Source organism: Ostrea edulis, chromosome 8 (assembly GCF_947568905.1).
Source record: "Ostrea edulis chromosome 8, xbOstEdul1.1, whole genome shotgun sequence".
Lineage (NCBI taxonomy): Eukaryota > Metazoa > Mollusca > Bivalvia > Ostreida > Ostreidae > Ostrea > Ostrea edulis.
The window spans coordinates 36,301,980-36,329,948 of NC_079171.1; the positions used below are offsets into that span (position 1 = coordinate 36,301,980).

At 36.1% G+C, this 27,969-nt stretch overlaps 1 protein-coding gene across 2 annotated transcripts; it reads left to right on the forward strand.

The window, feature by feature from the left end:
• On the forward strand, nucleotides 1–27,969 carry LOC125662559 (ATP-dependent zinc metalloprotease YME1L1-like). 2 transcript variants are annotated; one of them, XR_008797554.1, is made up of 22 exons: nucleotides 8–152; nucleotides 2,583–2,732; nucleotides 3,397–3,544; nucleotides 3,664–3,747; nucleotides 3,938–4,014; nucleotides 4,904–4,954; nucleotides 5,691–5,898; nucleotides 7,037–7,116; nucleotides 7,648–7,738; nucleotides 9,059–9,118; nucleotides 10,622–10,714; nucleotides 12,476–12,611; nucleotides 14,249–14,311; nucleotides 14,967–15,079; nucleotides 15,852–15,896; nucleotides 18,116–18,226; nucleotides 18,671–18,825; nucleotides 21,500–21,626; nucleotides 22,878–22,951; nucleotides 24,034–24,126; nucleotides 25,029–26,047; nucleotides 26,126–27,969. XR_008797554.1 is itself a non-coding variant. In XM_048894800.2 (21 exons), exons 1-21 carry the CDS (start codon nucleotides 126–128, stop codon nucleotides 25,170–25,172), a joined length of 2,130 nt encoding a protein of 709 aa, XP_048750757.2. In that variant the 5' UTR covers nucleotides 1–125; the 3' UTR covers nucleotides 25,173–27,969. The 2 variants fall into 2 exon arrangements, 1 of the variants encoding a protein (XP_048750757.2); XM_048894800.2 differs by having other exon boundaries at nucleotides 1–152; nucleotides 25,029–27,969.

Genomic DNA, 27,969 nt, shown 5'->3' on the forward strand with positions numbered 1-27,969 from the left:
TACACGTGTTCCGGTCGAACTTGCGTAAGTGCATATTACATATATTCTCGGTCGTTCTTCTTACGAAACTCGTGTTTATTTTGTCTGAAAGACTCACCAAAGGAGGAAACTCTCGCCAGGATAACATGTTTTCCACAGCTCTGCAACCACAGGTATACACGTACATTGATTATTTGTTATACAAACGCAAGACGGCCCTGTGACTCGTCTTGCTACAATAATTAATTACTCGTGTAATAAAAATTCGTGCGTGAGTGATAAAAATTTAATATACCCTTTGTAAACTATGTATGCGGGTATATCATTACACAAGCGTCTCTGTTGTAAAACCAATAATTATTGGTTGAAAGCAGATGTACCCAGGGTCAGATGATGAAATCAATCGTCAGGTTGGGAACACTTCCCCTAGTATAGCAAGATCATATCGCTAAAACCCGATTATCTGTCTCTAGCGAGAGTAAATATATCCCGTACAACCGAGAAAAACACCCGTGGAGTATATCTCTTCATGTTTCACGTGAAAAGAAGAAAAAATGTCTGACACTTCTGCAATTATATAAATCAAAACAAAAACACTCACGATGTGTATTGGATTTCAGACTGCTTCCCTCTTACGCAGCAACTTTGATATGCAATTTCTTGTCTGTGTTTTCAATTTCTTAGAACCAATTCGCTTCTTGTTGAGTGCGTGTCAGACTAATTCAGCATAGCACAGAATATCCCATTATTTTCAAGAAAACCATCAAAACACCTGTTTATGGTAATGTTTACTCTCTCACTAAAGAGGGATAATCACATTTTAGCAAGAAGATCTTGCTAATGGGGAAATGTTCCCAACCTGATCATTTGAGGAATATCTGCACGCATGTGTTGGACATGCACACAAAAATATAGGGCCTAGTAGTTTCCAGACAGTATAACTAAGCTGTTGATAGCTGTGCATAATGCTGGGCTTGATTTCCCATTGTCCATCATATAGAATTATTATATAACATGATAAAATGTCCTATTGTTTATCTGACAGCGTCATGAATCAAATTCATTCATAGTATTTTATGACACATCTGATATACAAGGGTTTGCATCGGGCTTGTAAAACCATTCTGTAGCAAGAACGTAAAGTTCTATGTTTCTCAAGAAAAAGAGTTTGGCCAAGGAGATTATATTCCCAGCTTTGTCTGATTGTAGTTCTGTGATCCAGTGATTCAGATTGGAATGCAGGTCAATAGGTCAGAGGGCGTAAGTGACTTTTTTTTTAAATCGTAGGCCGTTTTGGCTTATTAACTCCTTGAAAACTTTAAGTTTAAGCCCTAGATAAATAAACTCAAAACTATAAACAAGGTCAAAAACTGAAGACCAGCAACCTTGAGGTTAAGTATTACGGAAGATTCTCATGAATGGATGCCATGCGGTATTCAAAAGAATAAACTTGAAGAAATAAAACAGATCACCAACACATCATGAGAATGGAGTGTGAATTTTGATGACTGCCCGAAGGTGGAAACCCGTCAACTAAATAAAAATTCACACTCCATTCTCATGATGTGTTGGTGATCTGTTTTATTTCTTCAAGTGAAAACTATAGTTTGATACTTATTTTGTTATTTCTCAATTCTTTAGTTTCATGATCACATGACTGATAACTGTTTCAGAATTCTTGTCAGTCGTTTCCTGTGTTGCAGGATCAGGGTTTGACATTTACTTTTTTCAGCACTAGACCAGTCGGGCTACTTCAAATGATTTTTACTAGACCTGACTTTATATCCACTAGCCCTGACCAACTTTCCAGAAAAAAACCCTGATAGTTTCTTCATATTTAGATACTTCATGTAAATGACAAACGTTTACGACGTAATTTATTAACTTGATAAACACTTTATTAATTAGTCAATTCAAATAAACTGTTTAAAATTAACATCGAGTAGATGTCGTAAAACATCACTGCCGACCCGACTTATTTATTAGAACTAAAAAAATAGAGATTATTCCACCACACGGTTCAAGATTGGTAGTTTCTTGTTTATTATTTAACACGACCAGTCGGACTAGTAAATCAACATTTTACCCGACCAGACCTATCATTTAGTAGACTCGGTCGGTCGGACGTGCCTTAGTGTCAAACCCTGAGGATGTTGTTTGTTTTACGTCCTGTCGGTAATTTTTCACTTAGTCATATTGAGACGTCACCAGCTGTAGGTGAGGTATCACAAATTTAGACCTCGGAGCCGTTGCAGCGACAGGAGTGTGATTATTCCTTTTTTTTTCAGTGAAAAATCACATAGAGAAAATCCCCTGATCATTTTGCTGATTGTCCCAATTTTCAAAAAAAAGGAAACACTGGGTTTGATCTAACACGTCTAAAGTGACAGAAAATGATATTGCATAGGCTGTTTTGGTCTTTCTGGTGAATTTTAGTTGGCCATTTTGAATATTTATCACCCAATTGCCGACACCAATCTGTGATCCCAGAGATTAAGCACTAGATCTGACAGTGATTTAGAGAATTACATTATGTTTCACCAACTCCGCTGAATGAAATTATGTTACGGTAATACTATTTACATTGTGTCCTTATTAAATAGGTTGTGACTGTATTGACTCAGTTCTCTTCCCAACTGAGTGGAGCTCGGGCCTCATCTACAGAGAGTTGGAGTCGAAATAATCATCGCAGAAATCATCGGCAAAAGTCATGGAAACGAGAGGACAGGTCAGCCGAGAGCGATGTACGACAGGTTAGTGTTGCCCTGAAGATCCATATCATCATGATTTATTATATTTTAACGTATTTTTACGACAGATTGTAAACAAGTTCCAGGGCTTGAAGCTAGTTTTTATGTCACCAGTCCAGCCGGACTGATGGGGTATAATTTCAACCAGTCCGCAGAAAAATTTACCAGTCTAACAGTTTTCCAGAAATAATTAAACATATTTCATTACTGTTATTAAAATGAAATTTAACTCAATATGCCTCAGACAATATTGTAACACTTAAATGTGGGATTTATATTTACGAATTAGATTCGTCTGATATCTACAGATCTAAACATGCCAAATTAGTGTATAAAATTTCATAAGTATAATTTCTAAAATAATGCTTTAGAAAATTAACCAGTCCCATCGGACTAACTAAAACAAATGTCAGTCACTCCGCCAGACTTTTAACCAGTCACAGACTAACGGGCACATGTTAATTTCGATCCCCGAGTTCTACAACTTTTATATTGTTGACTTGGTGAGGGGAGAGACATATTGTTACATGAACCAGAATTGTATCGTGGAGTCTGATAGAACTAATACATCACTGTATCGTGATCCTCCTAACTTTTATAGAAAGTGTCCTTTCAAATGTTGCTAGATTTTATTGAATCAGCTGTTACTTTTGCTTTTTACTTTAAGATGGAACAGCTGATAAATCTACTCAACTTGGAATATCTGCCTAAGAATTTGTCAGCCCTAGAGTTATGCCCCTTGACAAGTCCTCATGTTGATAGACTGGGGATAGAGAAGTATACTTCATCGCCAACTTTCTTTGAGAACAAATATGGTAAGTCAAGCCATGCAACATAGTATGCACTTGTGAAACATGGCTGTAGATTTATCTGTTTATCTTTTTAATTTTGTTTTCTGCATTGTGTGTAATGTTGTATGAAATTATGAATTTAGGTTTTGGGGACACTAGTTTTGAGAGACCTGTGCAAACTCCTACAGTTTGGAGACCTAAGCTTTTCCTACAACCTCAAAAAGCTGGTAAGATGTGTAAAAAAAAAAAGATAAGTTATTTAAAGTCGCACTTCGAAATATGAATTTCCTAAAGTAAATACATGTATAATATATATCTGTCAAGACTTTAAATGGGACAAATGAGCATATTTTGATTTTGAGTCCTGTCAAAGTTTGTTATGCTGTACAAATAATTGAGATACTTTTCTTTGAACAGGTAATGGTATGTCAATACGTCAGTTTCATGTTAGAAGGACCACTGGAGGGGATTTGGAAAGGCAGGATTTGAATGATGTAACTACTTTCATTTTTTCATTGTTTGAAGATGGGAATTTGACCGTCACAAGGCTCGAAATTAACTGGAAATACTTGCTAAATGTGACCAAGACTGCGTTGCAATATATGCTCACAAACTTTATTGATAGTTAATTCGAATTTTTACAATTTTTTGTTTTTTAGCTTCATTTTTTAAAATCATGTTTATTACTTTATGCTTTATTCCTCTAGAACACTATGTCCATTGTTTTATTGAGCATATAGGCCTTTACTTCAATTATGATTGCAAAATTTATAGCCTTTAGGACCTTGTCAGGTGGGAAGGGGGGTCAGACTGTAGGGTTGGGCTATAGGGATCATCGTATCAGGAAAATTCTGTCATGTCAAAAATTTAAATCTCTTCTTTACTCTTGAACAATATCAAACACAAGCTCTGGCTTCTGGAGGATTATAAGGATGGACCAGTCGAACCTATTCTTGCCTTATGAATTCAGCATTTATGGTTCCTACGGAAGTCATTATCTGAAACACTTTGGGATTCTCTATCACTTATTCCTATCGCCAACAGTTTTGTCAGCAAAGATTTGATTGGCTTACCTTAAAGTTCATTCTGATGAGACCCTATATAGACTGTCTTCAGATCTTTGTATTAGAAACATCAGAATATCAGAGCAGATCAAAGGTCTGGTTTTAATCAGATTGACATCACTTGTAACATAGGATCTCCTTTGTGTGATACGCAGGTGACCCTGAAGGCCCATGGGTCTTTTCTTCATCAAATGAATTTCCTGTGTTCTGTGGGACTGTGTGTTTGTTTATAAGACTGAGATATTTTTAACTGTCTCTCGGAATGCTTTTTTTTTTTTTCATATATGATTATGTTCATCTTTTTCTGTAATTATTTCAGATCAAGAAAACTTTAGAGAAATTTGAATCACGACAACAGGCAATGTTAAAGGCAAGTTATTTATATATCTTTGTGCGAGTGTGTTTTATTACTTACAGAAAAAAACACTCATTTTTGGTGTGAACTGGGCAGTCTATTAATTTAAATTTAAGTCAGATATAAAAGTTCATTCATGCAATGATAAGAAATTTAGACACATTAGATTTATCATTTCTCTCTCAGCCCATGCAACATACCCTACCTGTAACTAGGTGTCTAATATTACAGACAGTTAAGGGTTTACATTTCAGATCTCCATCTCTTCAGTTTGTCATAATGGTTATAATGTCAGAGTCAATAAAAGAAAATTAATTTTGATTTCTAGGTCAGAAGGTCATACTGCAATTCACATTACATGATATACACTGTATGCAGGTCAAAAGGTCATACTGTGATTCACATTACATGAACACTATGCAGGTCGAAAGGTCATATTGTTATTCACATTACATAACATGCACTGTACACAGGTTTCACAGACATTGCTCCGAGGGGCCCTAAGAAATGTTCAAATCAATGGCTGAAAATCTTTTTCCAGTTACAGGGACTTTATTTTCCTGTAAGTTTGTGAGGTGGTTTTTCTACTGTTGCCATTCGTAATTTCTAATACATACATTGTGCTGAAGAAATGGAGAGTGCATGATAGTTTGATCTCCTAGATAGATCTGACGACGCACGATGACTTGAAATAAAGCCTAGAGAAACGGAATTGGAGAAAGACTGTTTTTTTCTCTTTGTATGTGAACAGGAGTTTGCTGGTTCTAAGACCCAGTCGAGTGTGGATTTGATGAAGACACAGCACATTAAGGGACTGGAGGAGAAATACCAGGCTATCCTTCAGCTGATGAAGGAAGAGAAGACTCAGAAATCGCAGTCCAAGTACTTCAACACCTTCCTGTTACACCTGCTGAAGGCTCTAGGCTTCATTGGCATCATTATATTGTTCTACAGATCGTGTAAGTAATGAGTTATGCTGATGTTAGGAGTGTGTTCGAGACCGTCATTCCTATTGTTCTCGTGCTCAGTTCCTAGAGTTGCTAATGACGAGACCACTATTCCCGTTGTTCTCGTGCTCAGTTCCTAGAGTCGCTAATGACGAGACCACTATTCCCGTTGTTCTCGTGCTCAGTTCCTAGAGTCGCTAATGACGAGACCACTATTCCCATTGTTCTCGTGCTCAGTTCCTAGAGTCGCTAATGGTTCTTGTGATACATACTTGTTGTTTGAGATCAACAGGAATTTATATTCGTGTGAAGAACAGAAGAACAGAGGTCTCGAACACACTCTCAGTTAGGCGGTGGGCAGGGCTTGTGTGAGACCTAATGTAAACAAATTGGATGTTAGATAAACATGTCAAGTTAATACAAAATCCCTTGGTTTTTTTTTTTTTTTTTATGTAAGTGATGAATATTCATGTTAATGTGTGAATATTTCCGGGAATTAATGTTTGATTTGCATTCATTTATCACTTATTTTGATATATATAGTTAGGTGTTTCCAAACATGAAACAGCTATATCCCTCCCAGAATGTGAGGAATCCTCTCTCTCTCTCTCTCTATTCCTGTTCCCCTATAATTCAAGATTCCCGGGGGGGGGGGGGGGGGGTATACTTTTTTTTTTTATCTCCATTTGTTGCAAAGAACTTTTTGTTTATAAGGTTTGAACTATATGTACGGGTAGCGAGAGTGAGAGATTTTCATATTTATTATTATTGTACATTTGTTTTGCACATTTAACTAATGAAGACAATTACCTTAAACCCTTAAGTGCTTCACATGTAAAGCAATAAAAACAAAGAACAATATTAAAAGTCTATAGAAAAGGGCATAAAATAACACGAAAACTAATGTTAATATAGTAACCATGAGAAGGAAAAACCAAGTAAGTTTTTTATGTGTGTGTAGAAAGAACTGTGTCCACAAATATTACAGATTAAATGCAAGTTTAAAAAGATGTGTTTTCAGTTTGTTTTTAAAAACAGCTAATGAACCTTCGACATGCAGATTTAGTGGTAATATTCCTTGTGAATTGATCAATGGTGATTAGGCAGAGAAAATAATGAATATAAATGTAATCTTTCCTTTTATTTAAAGCTGCACTCATGACTAACAAGAAGACATTCAGCATCGTTGAAAAGGACCAGGTCAAGGAAGCGTTTGAAGACGTACAGGGAGTGAGTAATCCTGATCAATTAGACACTTGAAAGCATTTTGAAGACATAGATTACGTAACTACTGTGGAATTACTTTAATTCGTGGGGGCCAATGTTCGTGGGTAAGCAAAATTTTGCTGTTTCATGGGGATGCTATTTTGTGGATAGGCGATACGGTGTCACTAGGAGAGATAACTGCACTTGATTTTAAAAAATGTTTGAAGACACGTAAATCTGTGGGTAAGAGTGACCCACAACATCCATTACATGAATCCCCCACGAACAATGATGATTTCACAGTGTCCGTTGAGAATGGTTCAGGTTAATGAAATGTTTGAAGATACACAGAGAGTGAGTGTAGACAGAAAAATTTAGGTCAATGAAACATTTGAAAATGCACAAGTATTGAAAGATAAAAATCTTGGTTAAGGAAATATCTATTGAGAATAGTCTGTGAAATGAAATATTGCAAAGATTTTAAAAGTCCTCGTTTTAAGGAGGGGGTGGGGGTGAACTTGCAACCAAACAAAGGTTTTGCATGGTTTATTGTAGATGGATGAAGTCTTAGAGGACATGAAAGATGTGGTGAAATTCCTGCAGAATCCTCAGACTTTTACAGATGTTGGTGCCAAGATTCCTAAAGGTAAAGCTTCACTTAGGTAGGAGGTGCAAGTCTTCATTCTGTTTTTTTAGCTTCCGTTGTCCCTTTAAGTAATGACTTTGAATTTACATTCCGACTGGTAAAATGAGGCACAGTGAGTTGTGAAATGTGATATCACTATTTAGTGCCAAGTTCTTGTCTTCTGATCTAAGGGCTATTCCAGAAATAAATACATGGGGGGGGGGGGGGGTCGGGAGGCACCTTTTGTATATACCAAGCACCCAAAAAAAATTAAAAATTACCCCATGACCCATCAAATTAATAAACTCATTTTACAATGACCCATCTAATAAAAAAAAACAACTAACCAGACCCACCACAAAAATATTTTTAAAAATGGAAACGGTACAAATCTCGCGAGGTTTTCGGGACAAACATTCTAGTCAATGACGCGGTAATGCCTGTGCGACATTGTATCACAGTAGTTCTGAAGAAACGATGTCACATCAACAATCAAAGGCATCTCTGGCGGGAATGTTGGAAAGATTGGGAGTCCAAACGATGCTATTATCATGAAATGGGTATGGATATGTTTTTCCACGAATCGTTCGTCTTCTAATGGAGCCCGCGCCCGGAGGCCTCTATATCACCATCACACCGACTGATAAATATAACGCATCGGTACCCTCGTATAAATCAACTAAGGTTTGCCTATTATTATTAGAAAACGGAATACCTATTGGTTTCAAAATATTCCCAAAATCGATGCACTGTAAACTGTAATAATCTACAGAACAGAGTTCTCCACGCCGCCATCACGTCCAAAGGGACCCTATTAAAAGCGCCTCTAATTTGAAGAGTGCCATAATGGAAAGTTATGCGCTGCAAAGAGCGACAACTCGAATAGTTCTATGTTACTTTCGATTTCGAAAGCAGCATTTCGAAAGCACGTTTTCAATTTTCCCTCCGACGTTTTGTAACCAACACGACAAGAGCGACAATAAAAATATTCTAAAAACTCAACACCCACGTGGCACAAAATAAAACAATAGAAACTACCCACTACCCATAATAAATATTTTATTAACAATCCCACCACGGACCAATTAAAATATGAAAAAATACGACCACCCACACAAAAAAATATCATTTGCCGCCCGACCCCCCCATTTGATCATTTCTGGAACAGCCCTAATATCATTTCTTGATATAAGGATATTCAAGTTCAGTTTTATTAAAATTGGAATGATTCCATATATCATACTGAAACGACAACATGACCCCACCCCCTCTCTTCCCCTCCCACTCCCTCCCTCTCCCTCCTCCTCATATTTAATGATGTCCTCTGTTTTTGTTTTGTAGGAATTTTGTTAGACGGACCCCCAGGGGTCGGCAAGACGATGTTAGCTCGAGCTGTAGCAGGTCAGAACAATCTTATAACATTGAAATGTACTATAAATACGCACTATACCCTTTCTACAGTGTAATAAAACGGTTATAAAAAACGGGTTCATATAGCCAAGGGTGTTGTTCCGTGAAATGGCGAGGCAATTTGACTAAAACTTTTGTTTTAACGTGATTTTTCCTTTAATATCAAATAAGGATATAGAAAATTACTTAAAAGTCTCAATATGTATATATCATTAAGTAAAATGATTACATTTAACATTTTAAAGTTATCACGCAATATGCTTCACATTTAGATAATCACATTTTTTGTAGAAATCTATAAAAACATAATTACAGGGCTGTGATCTTTTTCCTCTTTTCAGAGGAAATCCTCTGATAGGCTCAATTTTCGAAAAAATGAAACACTCGGGGTTTGATCTAAAGTGACAGAAAATGATATTTTTCCAGGGAGGGTAACTTGGAGGTGTTTTTCCCCGTTTTGGCACCAGCTTTCCTCCGATTTCTGAGGCATTCAGTTACATCCCTGAATTATGCATATTTACAAAATCATGCATAGTTATCCTCCTCAATTATCTCTGTACATGGAAAGTGTTTAAAAATAACTAGAATATTCTTATAGATATATGTTATGTAACTTTATAAGTTTGTGTTTTAAAGCGTTACGGCATATCTGAACTTGCTAATTCCTTAAGAAATAAAAGACTCAATATGTGTAAGGCAGCAAAGCTATGATGTATAAAAACGTAATTTACAATATAGGCAAAAATGCCATAATGTATGAAGTTGTATTTGAGTACATTAGATTACACCTTGCATCTGTAGGCTTAGTTAACGAATGCAAAAAGGAGCTAAAAAAATTGAAAAAAATTTGTATATAGTTATGAGGAATAGTAAATTTGTTTTCACATGTGTACGTTATATAACGGTTTTAAAAATGTTATTTTTTATATTCAATTTATTACACTATGCATGTCAGTCATGAAATCACCCTTGGCTATATGAACTCAGTTTTTCATATCTGTTTTTTGAAGGTACAGCTAAGCGAGTTCAAAAGTGTCCTGACGTCGAAAGGATATGGGAGTTTTAAATATATGTCATACAATGATGGATGTTAATGATATAATGTGTTCACACAGCTTCTGAAGGATCTTATATTAAATTTACAATAATATACCATATTGCGGGTTTTTTCCACAGGGTGATTAAATTGACTTATTTTAGCTGTTACAATGTAGATAGCTTTTCGCCAAAATGCACACCATTTTGTAACTTCAGTATTTGCAAGAGAGATAACTCCTCCTTGCCTGCCAAAATTCATTCCACTAAAAATTATAAGCATACCTTTGAGGCAGCAAATCGTCAATTTTTAGGCCCGTGGAAAAAAGAAAACACTATATGGTATTGATTCAGAACTGAATGCTTGATTTACAGTTTAAAGTAATCACACTGTCTGTCTTTCTGTGAGGATCTATGTACGTGGTAGGGTGTGAACCTGTTGATATTCTCTGTTTCTAGGCGAGGCAGGAGTCCCCTTCATTTATGTAGCAGGCTCCGAGTTTGAGGAGATTTTTGTTGGAGTTGGTGCAAAAAGAGTTAGAGAATTATTTGGTAAGAATGCTGTTTTTTTTCGTTTTTTTTCTTTAGTTTGATGTTGAAAGGAAGCATAGCAGCACTTCACGGTCACATTGGAGGTTGTCTCTCACACTTGTGAACTTTTATAATTTTAAGAGACAAAACTAAAGATGACATATACAGCTGTATCTGCGGACTTAAGTGTATATATATATAACACAACAAATTATTGCCTTTGGTCTGAAGATATGCTGTGACCTTGATCTAATATCATTGATTAAGTTCTGGGTCTCTTAGAAAAGATGGATTGTACATGTATGTGTATTGTTTATCATCCCACACGAAAATCTTTCATATGGAGACGTTCTTAGAAAAGAATTGTAAATTTTGTGTCTGAGTTATAACTTTGTAACAAAGAAATATTAGCTGCTCATAATTCCTTTCACGGATATATTATAGCCAATGTGTGTCTTTACCTTCACTAAAGGTCAAATTCAAGGTCATTTGGGTAAAGATTAATTTCATGTAAGGGTCATGATTTTGTAATGTTTTAGCATGACACAAAAATCAGTGAATATAGTAAAAAGGATATGTATTGATCCTGACCCAGGTCATTTGCTCAAGTTCAAGGTCACCAATATAAAACATTCATTATTTATTCCTGGGTTGAAACTTTGTAATAAAGGAGCATTGGATGCTCAGGATTTTGGCTAGCTTGTATGAAAGTGAGCTCAAAATTTGTGGTATATAACAAAATTTGTCCCAGTTTCAATGTTGGAGCACTTTGTGGGTATTAGTCGTCATGTGATAGTTATAGTTCCTATAATTAATGTGTTGTGTTCCTAATTATTCAATACGTGTCCCGTAGAGTGAGACTGATTTATTCAATACGTGTCCCGTAGAGTGAGACTGATTTATTCAATACGTGTCCCGTAGAGTGAGGCTGATTTATTCAATACGTGTCCCGTAGAGTGAGACTGATTTATTCAATACGTGTCCCGTAGAGCGAGACTGATTTATTCAATACGTGTCCCGTAGAGTGAGACTGATTTATTCAATACGTGTCCCGTAGAGTGAGACTGATTTATTCAATACGTGTCCCGTAGAGTGAGACTGATTTATTCAATACGTGTCCCGTAGAGTGAGACTGATTTATTCAATACGTGTCCCGTAGAGTGAGACTGATTTATTCTATACGTGTCCCGTAGAGTGAGACTGATTTATTCTATACGTGTCCCGTAGAGTGAGACTGATTTATTCAATACCTGTCTCTTAGAGTGAGACTGATTTATTCAATACATGTCCCGTAGAGTGAGACTGATTTATTCAATACCTGTCCCGTAGAGTGAGACTGATTTATTCAATACGTGTCCCGTAGAGTGAGACTGATTTATTCAATACGTGTCCCATAGAGTGAGACTGATTTATTCAATACATGTTCATAAGAGTGAGACTGATTTATTCAATACCTGTCCCTTAGAGTGAGGCTGATTTATTCAATACTTGTCCCATAGAGTGAGACTGATTTATTCAATATGGTTCCCTTGGAGTGAAAATGGATTCTATCACTATCATTGATGTTCTGGGGGGAAAATCTGCAACTGATCTAACTTAATTCTGTTCGAGATCAAGCATCTTAAGGGAATAACAGTGAAATTATTTGTCCTAGGTGAATGTATTGCTGCACAAATGTTTTTTTCTCAGAATACATCTTGAGTAAGTAGTGTATTATGTACTGTTTTTGGTACTCCTGTTTTCAGAATGCATGTTGTCATTGTTTTGATATCTGTGTTTCAGCAACAGCGAAGAAGATCTCACCATGCATCGTGTTTGTTGATGAAATTGACAGTTTGGCGGCTAAGAGAACTTCTAGTCCATACGTCCACCCAGCGGCCAACCAGTGCCTCAACCAGTTACTGACGGAATTAGATGGGTTTGTGTCATCTACTTGTTCAATACGTGAAGCCGATCTCTTTAAAGTTTTCTAGATCAGTGACAAGATTTTAAATGATTATTTGTGGATTTAATTTTTTTCTTCTTCACTCTGCGAGGTCGTAAATTCAGGATCAGCTGTTCTGTATGTTTAAAATTAGAAGTTGAAACTTTCGTCAGCTTTATGTCAAATAAAATTAGTTTTTCAAGAAATAATTATTTTTTAAAAAAAAACAACAGATGTTCTATATCAATTATAATCAAGTGTTTAACAGTTAAAGGGGGTTTCAATTTTGCTGTAGATATATATAATTTCGTGGGGAATGAATTCTTTGGTTTTGTACAGTCATTGAATACGATTTTGCATGGATTAATATTCGTTGTTTATTATTATCTAAGAATTACATATCAAGCATATGAAATATAAACAATGTTGGTTATTTGCAAGCTTAACTTGCTTAGATATCGTTATAATATCACAATTATATCTCTTGGATTCGTATTTACTATTAAAAGAGCTCTTGTAAATTTGAATCCAAGCAATGTAATTGCATGTGATGATACGTGTACCATTTATATACCATTTATATACCATTTGTTCAATGAAGCTTGCTGTCGTTAACACTATTCACCAACAAATTATTACTCAGTGACCTGTGCAAGTCTGAGTCATTGAAATGTTTAAAGTGTTTATATTAATGTATTCTGTTTGTCAATAATATTTGTAAGTAACTCGGGACTTACTGGAGGAAAAAGGCTTGTGTCCTCGCGAAAATTAAATTCATGGTATGGTATGCGGCTTATGTGTCGGATCCCCGGAAGAAGGGCAATGATGGTGCTTGTGGATATACGGATATCATAGAAATGATATAAAATGTGACATACAGATTGGTTTCGTCACTTTGTCATTTCAGATGAGCAGTTAGCTGAAATCCGTAGATCTATGTACACTTTGTCGTGTTAAAATCAATACTTATTATCTTATAATGAAGTATCCTGTTGTAACAGTAATCATTTTCAATTACATTGAACATTTTTATTTCACCTGTGTATTCTAATGATGAGTTGATGTACTACATAATTACACAACAATGTGCAGGTACATAATTTATTTATATGGAATACAGTGATGATGATTATGGTATTGACAAAGTACGGTATAGTGCGTTTTTTCTGCGGTGTGATAATTTTGGCTTATTTTAGCTGTTACTGCTAAAATTTATTCGCCAAATATGCACCCAAGTGCACCTTCAATATTTGCAAGGGAAAAAACTCTTCCTTGTCCACCAAAATTTATTCCGCTAAAATTATCAGCATACCTTTGAGCAATCAAACCGCCAAATTTTAGACCTGCGAGAGAAAAAAAAACGCTATACGGTATATAATCTATTATTGGATGACGAATAACAGTGACATAGATATTTCTGACATTAAAATAAACATTTTCTTGTTGGACTTGATTTCGTTGTTTTCTAAACACGAAAGTAACGATATTTAATCCGACACAAAAGTAAATGTGACTACAGCATACAAGATTTTTTATCCAAGATAAGTTTCCATAGTATGCACTCAAGTTAAAGTTTTTCTGGAATTGAGATGTTGTAAAAAGAAATTGATGCTAACATGTTCTATTTATAGATTTGAGCAATCCACAGGGATCATTTTGATAGGAGCAACAAACAGGAAAGACGTTATTGATCCGTAAGTTCCACATACTATAGTAATGACATACTTAACTATCCCTAAGTTCCACATACTACAATAATGACATACTTAACTATCCGTAAGTTCCACGTACTATAATAATAACATACTTAACTATCCGTAAGTTCCACGTACTTCAATAATAACATAGTTAACTATCCGTAAGTTCCACGTACTACAATAATATATACTTAACTATCCGTAAGTTCCACGTACTTCAGTAATAATATACTTAACTATCCGTAAGTTCCACATACTATAATAATAACATACTTAACTATCCGTAAGTTCCACGTACTATAATAATAGCATACTTAACTATCCATAAGTTCCACGTATTACACTCTTGACATACTTAACTATCCGTAAGTTCCACGTATTACACTCTTGACATACTTAACTATCCGTAAGTTCCATGTACTACAATGATAACATACTTAACTATCCGTGAGTTCTTCGTACAATAATAACTGTAATTCATACTGGTGTGTATATGTCTATAATGACCTAGAGTTAATTTCCAAGTCTTGTTCAGTTTTTGTGTTTTCTTAACATTTTCCCTTAGAACATAGATGTGGTATAGAATATACATACTGAAGATTGTTTTTATAATACTATGACTTGTTAGTTATCATATTTTCATTTCCCTCAGGGCCATGCTGAGACCAGGGCGATTTGACATGCACATTTCTGTGGATAGGCCTGACCAAAAGGGCAGGGAGAAGCTGTTCCAGCTCTATCTAGGCAAAGTGCGGAGTGACACAGGTAATTCAACTGACCACTGAATGTATACAGGCAGAAGTGACCTAAATACCTGTGTTAGCTGACCACTATATGTACAGGCAAAAGTGACCTAGATGCTTATGTTAGCTGACCATTGAGTGACTTGAATACATTTAGATCAGTGTTTGTAATGAACCCCAGATAATGCTGGCTATATGTGTACGTATGTTTCATCATATTATAATTCTATCACGTTTACAGTGACCTTGTACACATTTACATTTCATCATGCTGTAATTCTATCACACAATGACCTTGTGCACATTTACATTTTATCATGGTTTTAGTTCTGTCACACAATGACCTTGAACATATTTACATGTATGTTGATGGTATTCATCTGTTGTGGTGAACGGTTAGACCTTGTAGTTTGACTACAGAAACTATTGGTTCAATGCATTAGTCAATAAAATGGAAATTTTGTACTGATCAATGAAAGTCAAATGTCCAAACTGGTTAACTCATCCCAAAATACCCAGGTTTTTTAACTGAGCAGTCGTCATTGTAGGTTATTTATACCAGTCTTTTCGGTTTGTCTCGTGGATGTTCTTAATTATGTATACCAGTCTTTTCGGTTTGTCTCGTGGATGTTCTTAATTATGTATACCAGTCTTTTCGGTTTGTCTCGTGGATGTTCTTAATTATGTATACCAGTCTTTTCGGTTTGTCTCGTGGATGTTCTTAATTATGTATACCAGTCTTTTCGGTTTGACTTGTGGATGTTTATAATTATATGTTTTTCTTTTGCTTACAGCTGTAAATGTGGAGAATTTGGCTAAAGGCTGTGTCGGCATGACAGGTAAAAGGAGAAGGGGTCTACACAAGCAAAAGTGTTTATTAAATGAATTTCATATTAAAAAATTATATATGAAATAACATAAGCATAAGTCATTGTATTTAAGATATAAGATATGGTACTGTACAATAATAAAAATGATAATAATATAGCACCCTATATGACTATAAATAACCACTCTAAATCACTGCACACAATAAAAATGATACTGCATGTTATAAAAGTAGTAAAAGGAAATTATAATAGCATTAAGACAGATAACATGAACACAATTGTTTTCAAAAATAAATTTCATTTTTGAAAATGCATGAGGGTATGAACTGTGATGCTTCACGTTGGTATATATGTGTACTTCATGAAGCGTGTTAGCTGACAGAATTCCCAGCTGTGAAAATAGATGTACAGTAAAATATCTCTATCTCGAAGTCCGAGGGACCTCGAAAAAACTTCGAGATATCCGGGGGTTCGAGATATCCAAAATTGATCTTGGATATTTTTTTGAAGGAGGATATTTGATGCATAGTATGGGATTTGCATTATAAACAACAACCCTGTTGCGGTTTCGTATAGTTTAATACAAGTTGATAAATTAATATTATGGAATTTCAAAGACAAACATTTCGTTGTTTGAGCGGAGGTCTCCCTATAGGTAACACGTATATACATGTTTAAAAGGAAAATGTAGAAAACCAATGAAAAATTAAACTATACCCATGGAACTTGAAAATTTTGGTCCCAATGGCGTCGATTCGAATACAAGCGTGTGGACATGTATTTCTCCATTTTGAATCTCGTGTACCCAAGTAAACGTCGTTCTGAGATGTTACATGAAATCCGTAAAAGCATGTAAATCTTATTTTCTTAATCATATATAATCACTCATCGATTTAAAACGCGATTGTACAATGCAATGTCTCACATATTTGTGTATTTGCTAAACACCGACGCTGAATATGATGTCACAATGCACTGTTTACATCAGTTGCATAGCGTTTCCCGCGTTCAATAAATAGGCGGATCAAAAATGTCTAAAGTTAGAATACTTTTGATTGAGCTCTGTCCTCATACCTTAGGTGATAATATTTCGAGCTATTTATGCCCTGTTATGGATCTAGATACTAATGCCAATATTTTTTTGCTTCGCCCTCGAACATGGTCACGCCGTAAGATATATATAAACATCCAATTGAATTCACAATGTGTTTCAAAATTAAGACGATCGTGCCTGTATGCTTACTTAAGTTTATTGATGCCCAGGCTCGACTGGGATGTAGTTATTGCGTTGTAATGAAAGAACCTAATGTATCACGTAAGAAACAAAAAGACGGATTTTAAAAGAAAAAACTTTTAAATGTTTATTACATAAATTTTCGTGTTTTCTCTGTACTAGTTTTAATGATGAAGCGTGTATTATTAAATGCGTTATCGTTAATAAGAGCATTACCTTCAAGCGTACTTCGACGATTTTGTGCGTTTATCTAACCCGCATGTTAATGATATAGCGTGTGTCATTCAAAACACCATCCCTGGAATCGGATGTGTTAGTTCATAATTGGCGGTGAACTCTAGCCGTAATGTTGGAAGGCTGCCCTAATCACCCAAGCTGTTGAACCATTTATGGCGACCCTGGTCAACTTGGAAAAAGTGAGCATTGTTTAGCGATCGTTAATTATAATTGATGTAGCTGCGGGTGTGAATGTGTGACTTAACGACGCCAAGTATGGTAAGCAGAGCGGAAAATTGACTGCACTTAGAGATAAACCAGGTGAATTTGGGGTATGGGACCTTGAAAATACTTCGACATGAGCGGAGTATTCAAGATTACCGTGTTCGAAATATCAGAAGTTTTTTTAATCATTTATATAGGGACCGGCGGTTGACTTTGACTCAAGCGGGGTATTCGAGATAAACCATATTCGAGATACAGATATTTTACTGTACTATATTTATCAAGATTCATACAAGCATTGTTTGCAACTGCAACATATTTATGAGAAGATGGCTGTCAAAAACACTTGAAATATATTTAAATTCATACTTAAAAGTGAATGATCTCGACGCATCAAAAGAAATTTTGTAAGTGTTAAGTCATTTCAGGACAGTATCTGTAAATAGGTACAAACACATGAAGGTGAAACTATAAATATATTTATTTCTAGACTAGGCTCTATCTCAAAAAGAAGAGAAAGACAAGCATTCATATTTGTCACACATTTTCACAGGGGCGGACATTAGTAATCTTGTGAACCAGGCAGCACTGAAGGCGGCTAAGGACGGGGCGGACATCGTGGGGATGAGTCACCTGGAGTACGCTAAGGACAAAATTCTCATGGGTGAGTGTGCACCGCCAATATCTGGGATCTCCATATCTTATCGAGAATTTAAATTCTCATATACGAGCATTTTCAGAATCTAGTGGTATCTCATACTGGAAAGGCCAGCTGTGGTGTTAGGACTAACTGCATTTCGCATCTCGATGAAGTAAATATCAGGGGTGTGATTTTTCCTCTTTTCAGAGGAAATCCTCTGGTTGGCTCAATTTTCAAAAAAAAAAAATTAAACACTCTGGGTTTGATCTTAAGTGACAGAAAAAGATATTTTTCCAGGTAGGATGATGTGTTTTCCTTCTATTTTGAGCAGTTTTCCTCTTCTTTCTGAGGAACTCAGTCACAGCCCTGAGTAATGGAAAATGATATTTTATTTGTAAAGTATGAGTGCATGTAGTTGTTGGTGTTCAGATACTGTTACTGTACATTTCTTTCAAATTCTCCCAACAGGTACAGAGAAGAAGACACGAACACCGGACGAGGAGGCTAACTGGGTCACGGCGATACATGAAGCGGGACACGCTATCGTGGGGCTGGAGTCGAAGTCGTCTGCCTCCAAAGTCTACAAAGCCACGATCATGAAGCGAGGCCAAGCTCTAGGCCATGTGAGTTGTTTTACATTTTGTTAAACAAAATGTCACTCTTACAGAAATGACAACTGCTTTAGGTTTAATACCAAACATTTTGACCTAAAGATTGTGGATTCAGCATCTCCGATTCAAGGGCTCTGAAGGTTTTGGAGTCAGGGTCTCTAAATGTTATGAATTCAGAACTTAAAGGTTGTGGATTCTGAGCTTGAAGGTTTTGGAGTGAGGAACTGTAAATGTTGTGGATTCAGGATCTCTGAATGGTTTCAGATTATGGGTCTCTGAAAATCTGAAATTTGTCGTAATGGTTTTCATACCCCAGTCTTTAGATGGGATACATTATCTTAACTCATTCAGCCCCACTGACGAGTATACTCGTCCTATTTTTAGTGCACTGTTTACCCAGTGACGACTATAGTCGTCCTGGTTTTCCCCTCCTATCTGGCCGATGACGACTATACTCGTCGTTTTACCTGTATGTGAAAGAAGCTTTGATTGGTCGAAACTAGAAAAATCCGGGTACACATGATTATGCCAACCAATGAATGACATGTTAAGATGTCTTTGTGTGAAGTGTTCTTTATTTAGATACGATATAAATAGCTATACATAAAGGAATTTGGGACACATGTTTAAAATATCGATCGAAAATGGCGGACGTATTGCGAGAAATTTTACAAGACGATAGCAGCGAAGAATTTGAGGGATTTGAATTGAAAGACATTGAAAATGCAGAAGACAACTACATTTATCATCTACTTAATTTGGATGATGCTTTAGAAAAAGGATCAAACCTCTAAGTGTCCGATATTGAATCGGAATCCGACCCCGAGTCAGAAAGTGAAAGTAGTGATGATGACGAGATTGTATTGGCAGATTTCAATCGTTGGACAGACAATATACAGGATATAAACATTCCTGCATTCTGTGGACCGCAGCCTGGACCCACACAAATACTTGAGGCCGATAAAAAGGAGTTAGACTTCCTGAATTTATTATTTCCTGACGAGTTTTATACGACAATTTCCGAGGAAACAAACTCGTATGCGCAAATCTGCATCAGAGCAAAAGCAAACTCTGGATGGTACGACACAACTCCTGAGGAAATGCGTGCATTTCTTGGTTGTTTAGTTGTTATGGGTATTGTTTCTGCACCTGAACAAGATTTGTACTACCATTTGGACAACTTTCCAAACATTTATGGACAATAAACAGTGACAAATGAAAATTTTTGTTGGTGAAAACTGTTTATTTTTTTTTTCTTTTGGGAAATGAACAAACACTTTTTATGGTAAGATAATAAATTTTATATGATTAGAATCAGCATTTATTCTTCTTTCTAAACTGAAAATTTCAAAAACAGATGTGCATTATTAATGAAGTAGTGGCTATTTATCTATTGTCTGCTGATCATTCAGCAGCAGCAGGGAATCTGATAAAAATTTGCCTGGGGCACTCGCTGCAAAACACTGCTGGGGCTTATCTCAGATAACATAGCTGGGGCTGAATGAGTTAAAGTGATATCTGCACATCTGTCCATATTTTTAATTCTCTGTTGCATACATGTATCAAGCTGAAACTCGCTGTGTTAATTCTCTGTGAGTCACTTTCGATCATGGTGCAATTTTGATTGATTTTGATATATCTGTCTCCTTCCACAGTTTTCAAGTAAGGACATTCTTTTTTTACAGAGAGTATTTTTGGGTATTGAATATTGTCATGTGTCAGGAATTTTGGTTTTCGTTATTTTTGAGCTTTTGAACTTACTCAGTTTTGAGGAATATTACAGAGTGGATGCATGGCTTATCCTTTTGAACTCCTCTCACAGTTTTCAAGCTAAGGCCCTTTGTAAACATGAAGATGTGCACATTGCAAGGATTTTCATTTCTCAACAATTTTCTTTGATGCTTGAAAGTATTACAGGTTGTTGAACTTGATCAATTTGGGGAAATAGTTTACACACAGAACTCTTGGTTTGTCCATCTACATCCTGTCAGTTTTTGAGCTAGGACATTTTGTTCATACAATGCAAAAGACTGTATATCACAGCTTGATGATGGCTGATACTAAGTAAAGTTTTACAACTCGTGGCTGAAGAAAACCACCCTATATATAAAACTTGTGGTGGGGGTATTCTGTACCGTTTCTGGTGTAACGTATATACTCTCCGTTAAGTAGGATTTTGGGGATTTAAATTTTCGTCCAAAACTCTATATCCGACTTATAGGAGTGTCCTAAGAAGAATTAGTATTTTTCTGGATGGCGTAATGTATAGCCTAATATTTTTCAAACTACAAAAATATGGACGAAATAAACAAAATAGTAACAGCTTAATTTGCTGAGAATAAAAAGTGAAATATCGATGTCATATCCCAAAACATTATTGGAACATAAGAGTATTGATATGAAATTAATTTGTTGGGAAATATATCAAATATTGGCGCATTTCTCAAAATATTATTTGAAACACAGGTAAAAACATTAGAGCATTGATTTGAAATTGTCAACCAATTCTTCAAAGAAGTTAGACCGACTTATAAATGGGTCAATGGCAATTCCCTCCAAAATAACCGACTTATAGGCGAATCGACTTATAGGCGAGTATATACGGTAAGCATGTGATGTGGGGTATTGTGTACCCTCTCCAGTATTCTTGCTGAAGTTTACATTGATAAATATTTCTGTATTACAGACTCAGTTTTTGCCTGAGAAGGAGGAATACACTCACAGCCGAGTCCAGCTGATGGCACAGATGGACATCGCGATGGGAGGTCGGGTCGCGGAGGAAATCATGTTCGGAACCGACAAAGTCACAACAGGTTCACATTCATCACAATAAAATATCCATTTTATCAATTCTCTCTATCAACGAGGATGTAGAGCATATAAATAATAATAAATAAACCTCCCTATAATGAATCTTTTTAATGGGTGGGTTGATATGTACTAAGGAACCCTCTCTATAAATGAAACTTTTTAGAAGTGGGTCAATATGTACTAATTGAACCTATCTATAATGAAACTTTTTAGCTCACCTGAGCTGAAAGCTCAAGTGAGCTTTTCTGATCACCCATATTCCGTCGTCCGTCCGTCTGTAAACTTTTCACATTTTCAACTTCTTCTCAACAACCACTGGGCCAATTTCAACCAAAGTTGGCACAAAACATCCTTAGGTAAAGGGAATTCTAAATTCTTAAAATAAAGGGCCAGTCCACCTTCCAAGGGGAGATAATCAAGAAAAGGTAAAAATAGGGTAGGGTCATTAAAAAATCTTCTTCTCAAGAACCACTGGGCCAGAAAAGATGAAATTTATAGATAAGCTTTATTAGGTAGTGCAGATTCTAAATTGTTAAAATCATGGCCCCCGGGGGTCGGATGGGGCCACAATAGGGGATCAAAGTTTTACATACAAATATATATGGAAAATCTTTAAAAATCTTCTTCTCAAGAACCACTGAGCCAGAAAAGCTGAGATTTATATGAAAGCTTCCTGATATAGTGCAGATTCTAAATTGTTAAATCATGGCCCCCGGGGGTCAGATGGGGCCACAATAGGGGGTCAAAGTTTTACATACAAATATATAGGAAAAATCTTCTTCCCAGAACCACTAAGCCAGAAAAGCTGAGATTTATATGAAAGCTTTCTGATATAGTGCAGATTCAGGTTTGTTAAAATCATGGCCCCCTGGAGTAGGATGGGGCCACAATAGGGGATCAAAGTTTTACATCCAAATATATAGGGAAAATCTTTAAAAATCTTCTTCTCAAGAACCATTGGGCCAAAGAAGTTCACATTTACATGAAAGCTTTCTGACATAGTGTAGATTCAAGTTTGCAAAAACCATGGCCTCCAGGGGAAGGTTTGGGGCCATAATAGGAACTACGGTTTTACATGCAAATAGATATGGAAAATCTTCTGATATGGACCAAGGTGACTCAGGTGAGCGATGTGGCCCATGGGCCTCTTGTTATGGTGATATGTTAATGGTGTAAATCTCTCTCTCTCCCTTCATTTTTCTGAGATAGAAGAAAATCCCCTTTGATTTGACTGTTTCTTTTCTCTCCTTCAGGAGCTGCCTCAGATTTCAGCCAGGCGACCAGGATAGCTAAGAGTATGGTCATGTTGTATGGAATGTCCGAGACGGTCAGTACTACAATGTCCATTCAAGGGCCATAACTTCTGATGTATCAATTTTGCCTTATCCTCATATGTGATCATTTTTTATGCCCCCTTTTGAAAAAGATGGGCATATTGTTTTGCATTTGTCAGTCGGTTGGTCTGTAGACCAAGTCTTTTTCGCTCAATATCTTAAGAACCATTTGTTTGACAGACATCAAACTTGGTACACTGGTACATCTTAAGAAGTAAATGAGCCCTATTGAATTTGGGTTCACATGGTCAAAGGTCAAGGGTCAAACTGGACATATTAATATATTGTCTCCTCTAGATTTTGAGAATCATTTGCTTGCTTTGTACACTGGTACATGTACATCCTAAGGACTAGATGACCTCTATTGATTTTTGAGGTCACATGGTTAAGGGTCAATCTACTCTGGAGATAGGAAGGTTTTGCCCGTTCAACATCCTGAATGTTTTTGGCATTATCTACTACTAATGCTATCGATTGAATGATACTTGTTTATAGCCCTTTTCAATTTTGCACCAGTAACCGGTCACTGTAACTCAGTGGTAGATTCATAACCAGGAGGTTGTGAGTTCGAGCCCCACTTGTGCCATGTCCGTGTCAAACCTAAGACGTAAACATTGGTAGTGATTGCTCCTTCGCCAAATGCTTGGCATTTAAAAGTAAGAATCACAGGTCTTTCGGATATAACCTTAAAAACAGAAGTCCTGTGTTTCGGCAGGCATTGGCACAATAAAGAACCCTCACTGCTACGGCCCTGAGCAGTAAGCCTAGGTTTGAATGTGTGGTACTTCACCTACAGTTGGTGACGTCTCAGTATGAGTGAAAAAGTCTTCAGAGGACATAAAACAACCAACCAATTTTCACCATTTGGGAGAATACATGTTTCTGAAACTTTTCTTGTTCTGAAATTTTTTTTTTTTAAATTTCTGTAAGACTCGTCAAAAATGTTTTGAATTTCTTTTTTACTTGAATGTCATATTGTGATTACATTTAAAGTAGATAACGTTGACATAGAGGTGTTTTTTTCTAATAAAGCAACAAGACAGAGAGTTATCTTTCTTAGTAATGTGCATTGTAGCTTGGAGCCCGTGTGTATACAGAGGAGGATCTAACTTTATTGAGTTCACACATGAGAAAAGAAATTGACGATGAAGTCAACAAACTTCTACAGGTAGGAATGGTTCAATACCGTACATTTCTTACTTGTCATTGTGTAGACGTCAAATCACAAGAACGTGAACATGAATCACAAGAACGTGAACATGAATGGTCTGTTGATCAACATTTTGCACATGTATTTCAGCAATATAAAAATAAATGCGAGTTATTTTATTTTGTGAGTGGTCCATCTCGCTAGATTATGTGATTATAAAGTCCTTACTTATGTTTAGAAATTTACAGTTTCTTTAGCTAAAATTGATCTGTATCTACAGGGATGAACAAAACTTATACATGTTCTACTGTGCTGGAGACTGGGGTCATTTCTTCAACATATGAAACTAAAAAAACAGCCATTTTCAACCGAATTTGTTTTTCCTTTGTAAATGAAAACGGATATGTTTATGCCCCCGAGATCGAAGGGCATATTGTTTTTGTCTTGTCTGTCATTCTGTCTGAAACTTTAACCTTGCAAATAACTTTTGAACAGTTAGTGCTAGAGCTTTTATATTTCAACTGAGTATTCCTTGTGACAAGACCTTTCCGTGGTTACCAAAATTTTTGACCCTGTGACCTTGGAGTTTGACCTACTTTTTAAAAAAATTGACATTGGTCATAACTTCTAAATGGTAAATATTAGAGCTTTGATATTGCACATGAGCATTTCTTGTGACGAGATATTTGTCCTTGTGACCTTGGGCATCTTCGGAATTGGCCATTATCAGGGGCATTTGTGTTTCACAAACACATCTTGTTTTATTTTGTTACTGTTACACTTTCCAGTTTACATCTTGTTGTCAGTAGTAACAAAAATACAAATATCTTGACCTTGATGAGAATGGCGACCTTGACCTTGATAGGAATGGTAGCATCTCTTCTTTATTTTATGGCAAGTTTTGTTTGAATTTTTTGTAGGATTCCTATTGCAGAGCGAAAACACTTCTTACTAGTAAAAAGGACAACCTGAAGAGACTGGCAGAAAACTTGATGAAATATGAGACTTTAAATATGGAAGAAATCAGCGAGGTCATGGCTGGGAAAGAAGTTGTTCGAACATGACAAGGGCATTGTGAGATCCAGTAACATTGTAACTCTGTTGGAGTGTGGAGATGTGAGAGATCATGTGATTGTTGGAAGGAATTTCATTGGCTGAATGCTGTGTGTACATGGATTTTATTGGTTGAGTTTTCATAGGCTGAATGCTGACTGTACATATATCTATGAAGTGATACAGATTTTTTAATTCATCGAAAATCATCAAATTTTGTGACTGGCTCCGCCTGAGTGAGCGTTTCTGATAATGATTTTGTTTATTGTCATTGGAGTATTTATCATTATTCTACGGTTTTTATTCCTTTTTAATAACCACTTGCCAAACGCCCAGCAAACTTGATACAAAGTGTCTTTTTATAGAGGGTACTCAAGTTCAAAAGAAGGGCCGAGTTCATGTCCATGGGGATATGGCCATGTTGTAGTAAGGATAGTGTGGTGTGTGGGCAAAAACTCGTAGGAAACTCCTGGCACCAGGGCTCGAAAGCTTAGATGAGCTCACTTTTTATCCAAGTGTCATTTTTTCGCTTCATGTTCTTTATATAAAAGTGATACTGAGATCAAAAGTGAGCTTGTCTAAGTTTCATGTCCTCAGAGACTGCTCCGGAAAAGTCGGAAGTATTACAAGATCGCTTCCTTACCTGTAAAGATTTGGGTTTCTTTAAAGTACGATGACAAGTAGAAAGGGGGGGGGGGTAAGAAATTGGTAAAGATATCAAGGGTGGTATGTGTCAGATTATAGAGTTTTACTTGGGGAAACAAAAGGAATGTCTTCAAACAGTGTTCGTCTGGGGAGCTATAAGGAAACAGACTGTTGAATTCCAAGCATCCTCATGTTCTGTACAGCCAAGAATGTGCACATCAGAAGGTGTGGGCCTGGGCAGGTTCACAGTAAGGGGTTATATTTGTGTGGGCCTGGGCAGGTTGACATTAATGGGTTATATCTGTGTGGGTCTGGGCAGGTTCACAGTAAAGGGTTATATTTGTGTGGGCCTGGGCAGGTTCACATTAATGGGTTATATTTGTGTGGGCCTGGGCAGGTTTACAGAAAGGGGTTATATTTGTGTACTCTCTCCACTAGTGTACTGAATTTGTTTTAACTTTCTGGAAAGGTGAGCTTTGTTGCCCAAGGTTTTTTTTTTTTATAAAATTCTAAATGTGGAAAATCAACTGTGCTGTAATGTCTTCAAAGAAAAAAGTGGTTAACAGACAGCTGAAGACGGCACGCATTATTCGTTAATCATCAAAGAAAAATTATTTTTTCTGAGCATTTCATTCATCAGACTTTTGTTTTTTCTAAGTTTCCTTGGGCAGTTTTACAGATATGGTTCATTGTTTCGTGTGAAGTTATTAGCAAACATCTTGCATCTGCTTTTTACATGTGTTCGTTGTGTTTATGTTCTGTACTGTTCGTACAGATCCCAACGGTTAAGATATTTATTTAAGAATTAAGTTCGTTGGTTTCCTTGAAGCCAGGTTGCACTGATTATTTCTGACACAGATTGCATCATCACATAGAACACATAAGCTGTTCATGTTGAAAGGCCAATGGTACATGCCCTAATCTAAACTTTTTAATTTTCATCTTTTATCCATAACAAAGACGTTTTCCTCAGCATTGTTTCACGGCTATAGTATGTTTTTTAGGGATGGGGTTTGGGTTGCAGCCACCCCAAACCATGTGTATTTAGATTAAACAGGGACTTGTTTAATATCTTCAATTATGTAAGGGGTGAGATCAAAAGTTCAATGTTTGACTAAAAACTAAATTCACTTCGTTTTCACCAAGAACCCCACCCACCCCACCCCTTCTTTTCAACTAAATATGACGAATGTTGAAGCTTATCAATTGACAAAGTAATGAAGGAAAAACATACCATTATAAATAACACTCTGTATACCTATTCTACTGTTTATTCACAAATAAAAAGGAACATTAAAACTATGTTCAATAAATTATGATATTATGTAGTTTTTTAATTAACAGTTGCTTATCTTTTTCTCTTTCCACTGAAGTGTAATCGACGTTGGATTACAGAAACTTATGGGAGATTTTATCCCCTCCCAACTATTCGAATTTAGATTTTTATCCGACGTTGATGTTTAATGTTTACTAAATATGATTCCAATTAATGGAGTCTGAACCCTACATAGAAAACTGCTTGGTGGGGGCCATGATGGATAGACGTGTGCCATTTATTTATTAAAAAAAAAAAATCTTTTGGACAGGTATAATGATATTCACGATGGAACATGGTCACTTGGATATTTTTCAAAAATGATGTTTTTTGAAATGTTGTAAGGTTTTGGGTGCATATTTTGTGATTTATTAAGGCATCTGTTCAACAGAGGCAGTCGTTGAATAGTGTTAGACATGCATCATGTTGTGTTTATTGTTATGTGTGTGTGTATATATATATATATATATATATTTTTTTTTTTGCAAATCTATTGTATTTGCAGAAATACTTATTGAAGATGAATTGAAAGAAAACGCTTTCATGTACTGTGTCACGTCTTCAAGAAACACAATGGAAAATTGTACCTATATTATTATAAAAGAAATTATGTCAGATTGACAGTAATGTGGAAGGAAATATTTTGTCACCTTGTCATGTTCAGGAGAAGGTTTTTTGTCTGATACCTTTGAAATAGTTCACTGAGACCTGTAAGAATGTCATCATGTAATACTGCCCACTCCAATAATTTATCTGTAGATAAGAAGGGGGGGTGTCATTTTATGAGGACTCCACATAGAAACTTTTGTAAGGAGTCTTCTAGAACATTCAATAAAAGTTCACTATCA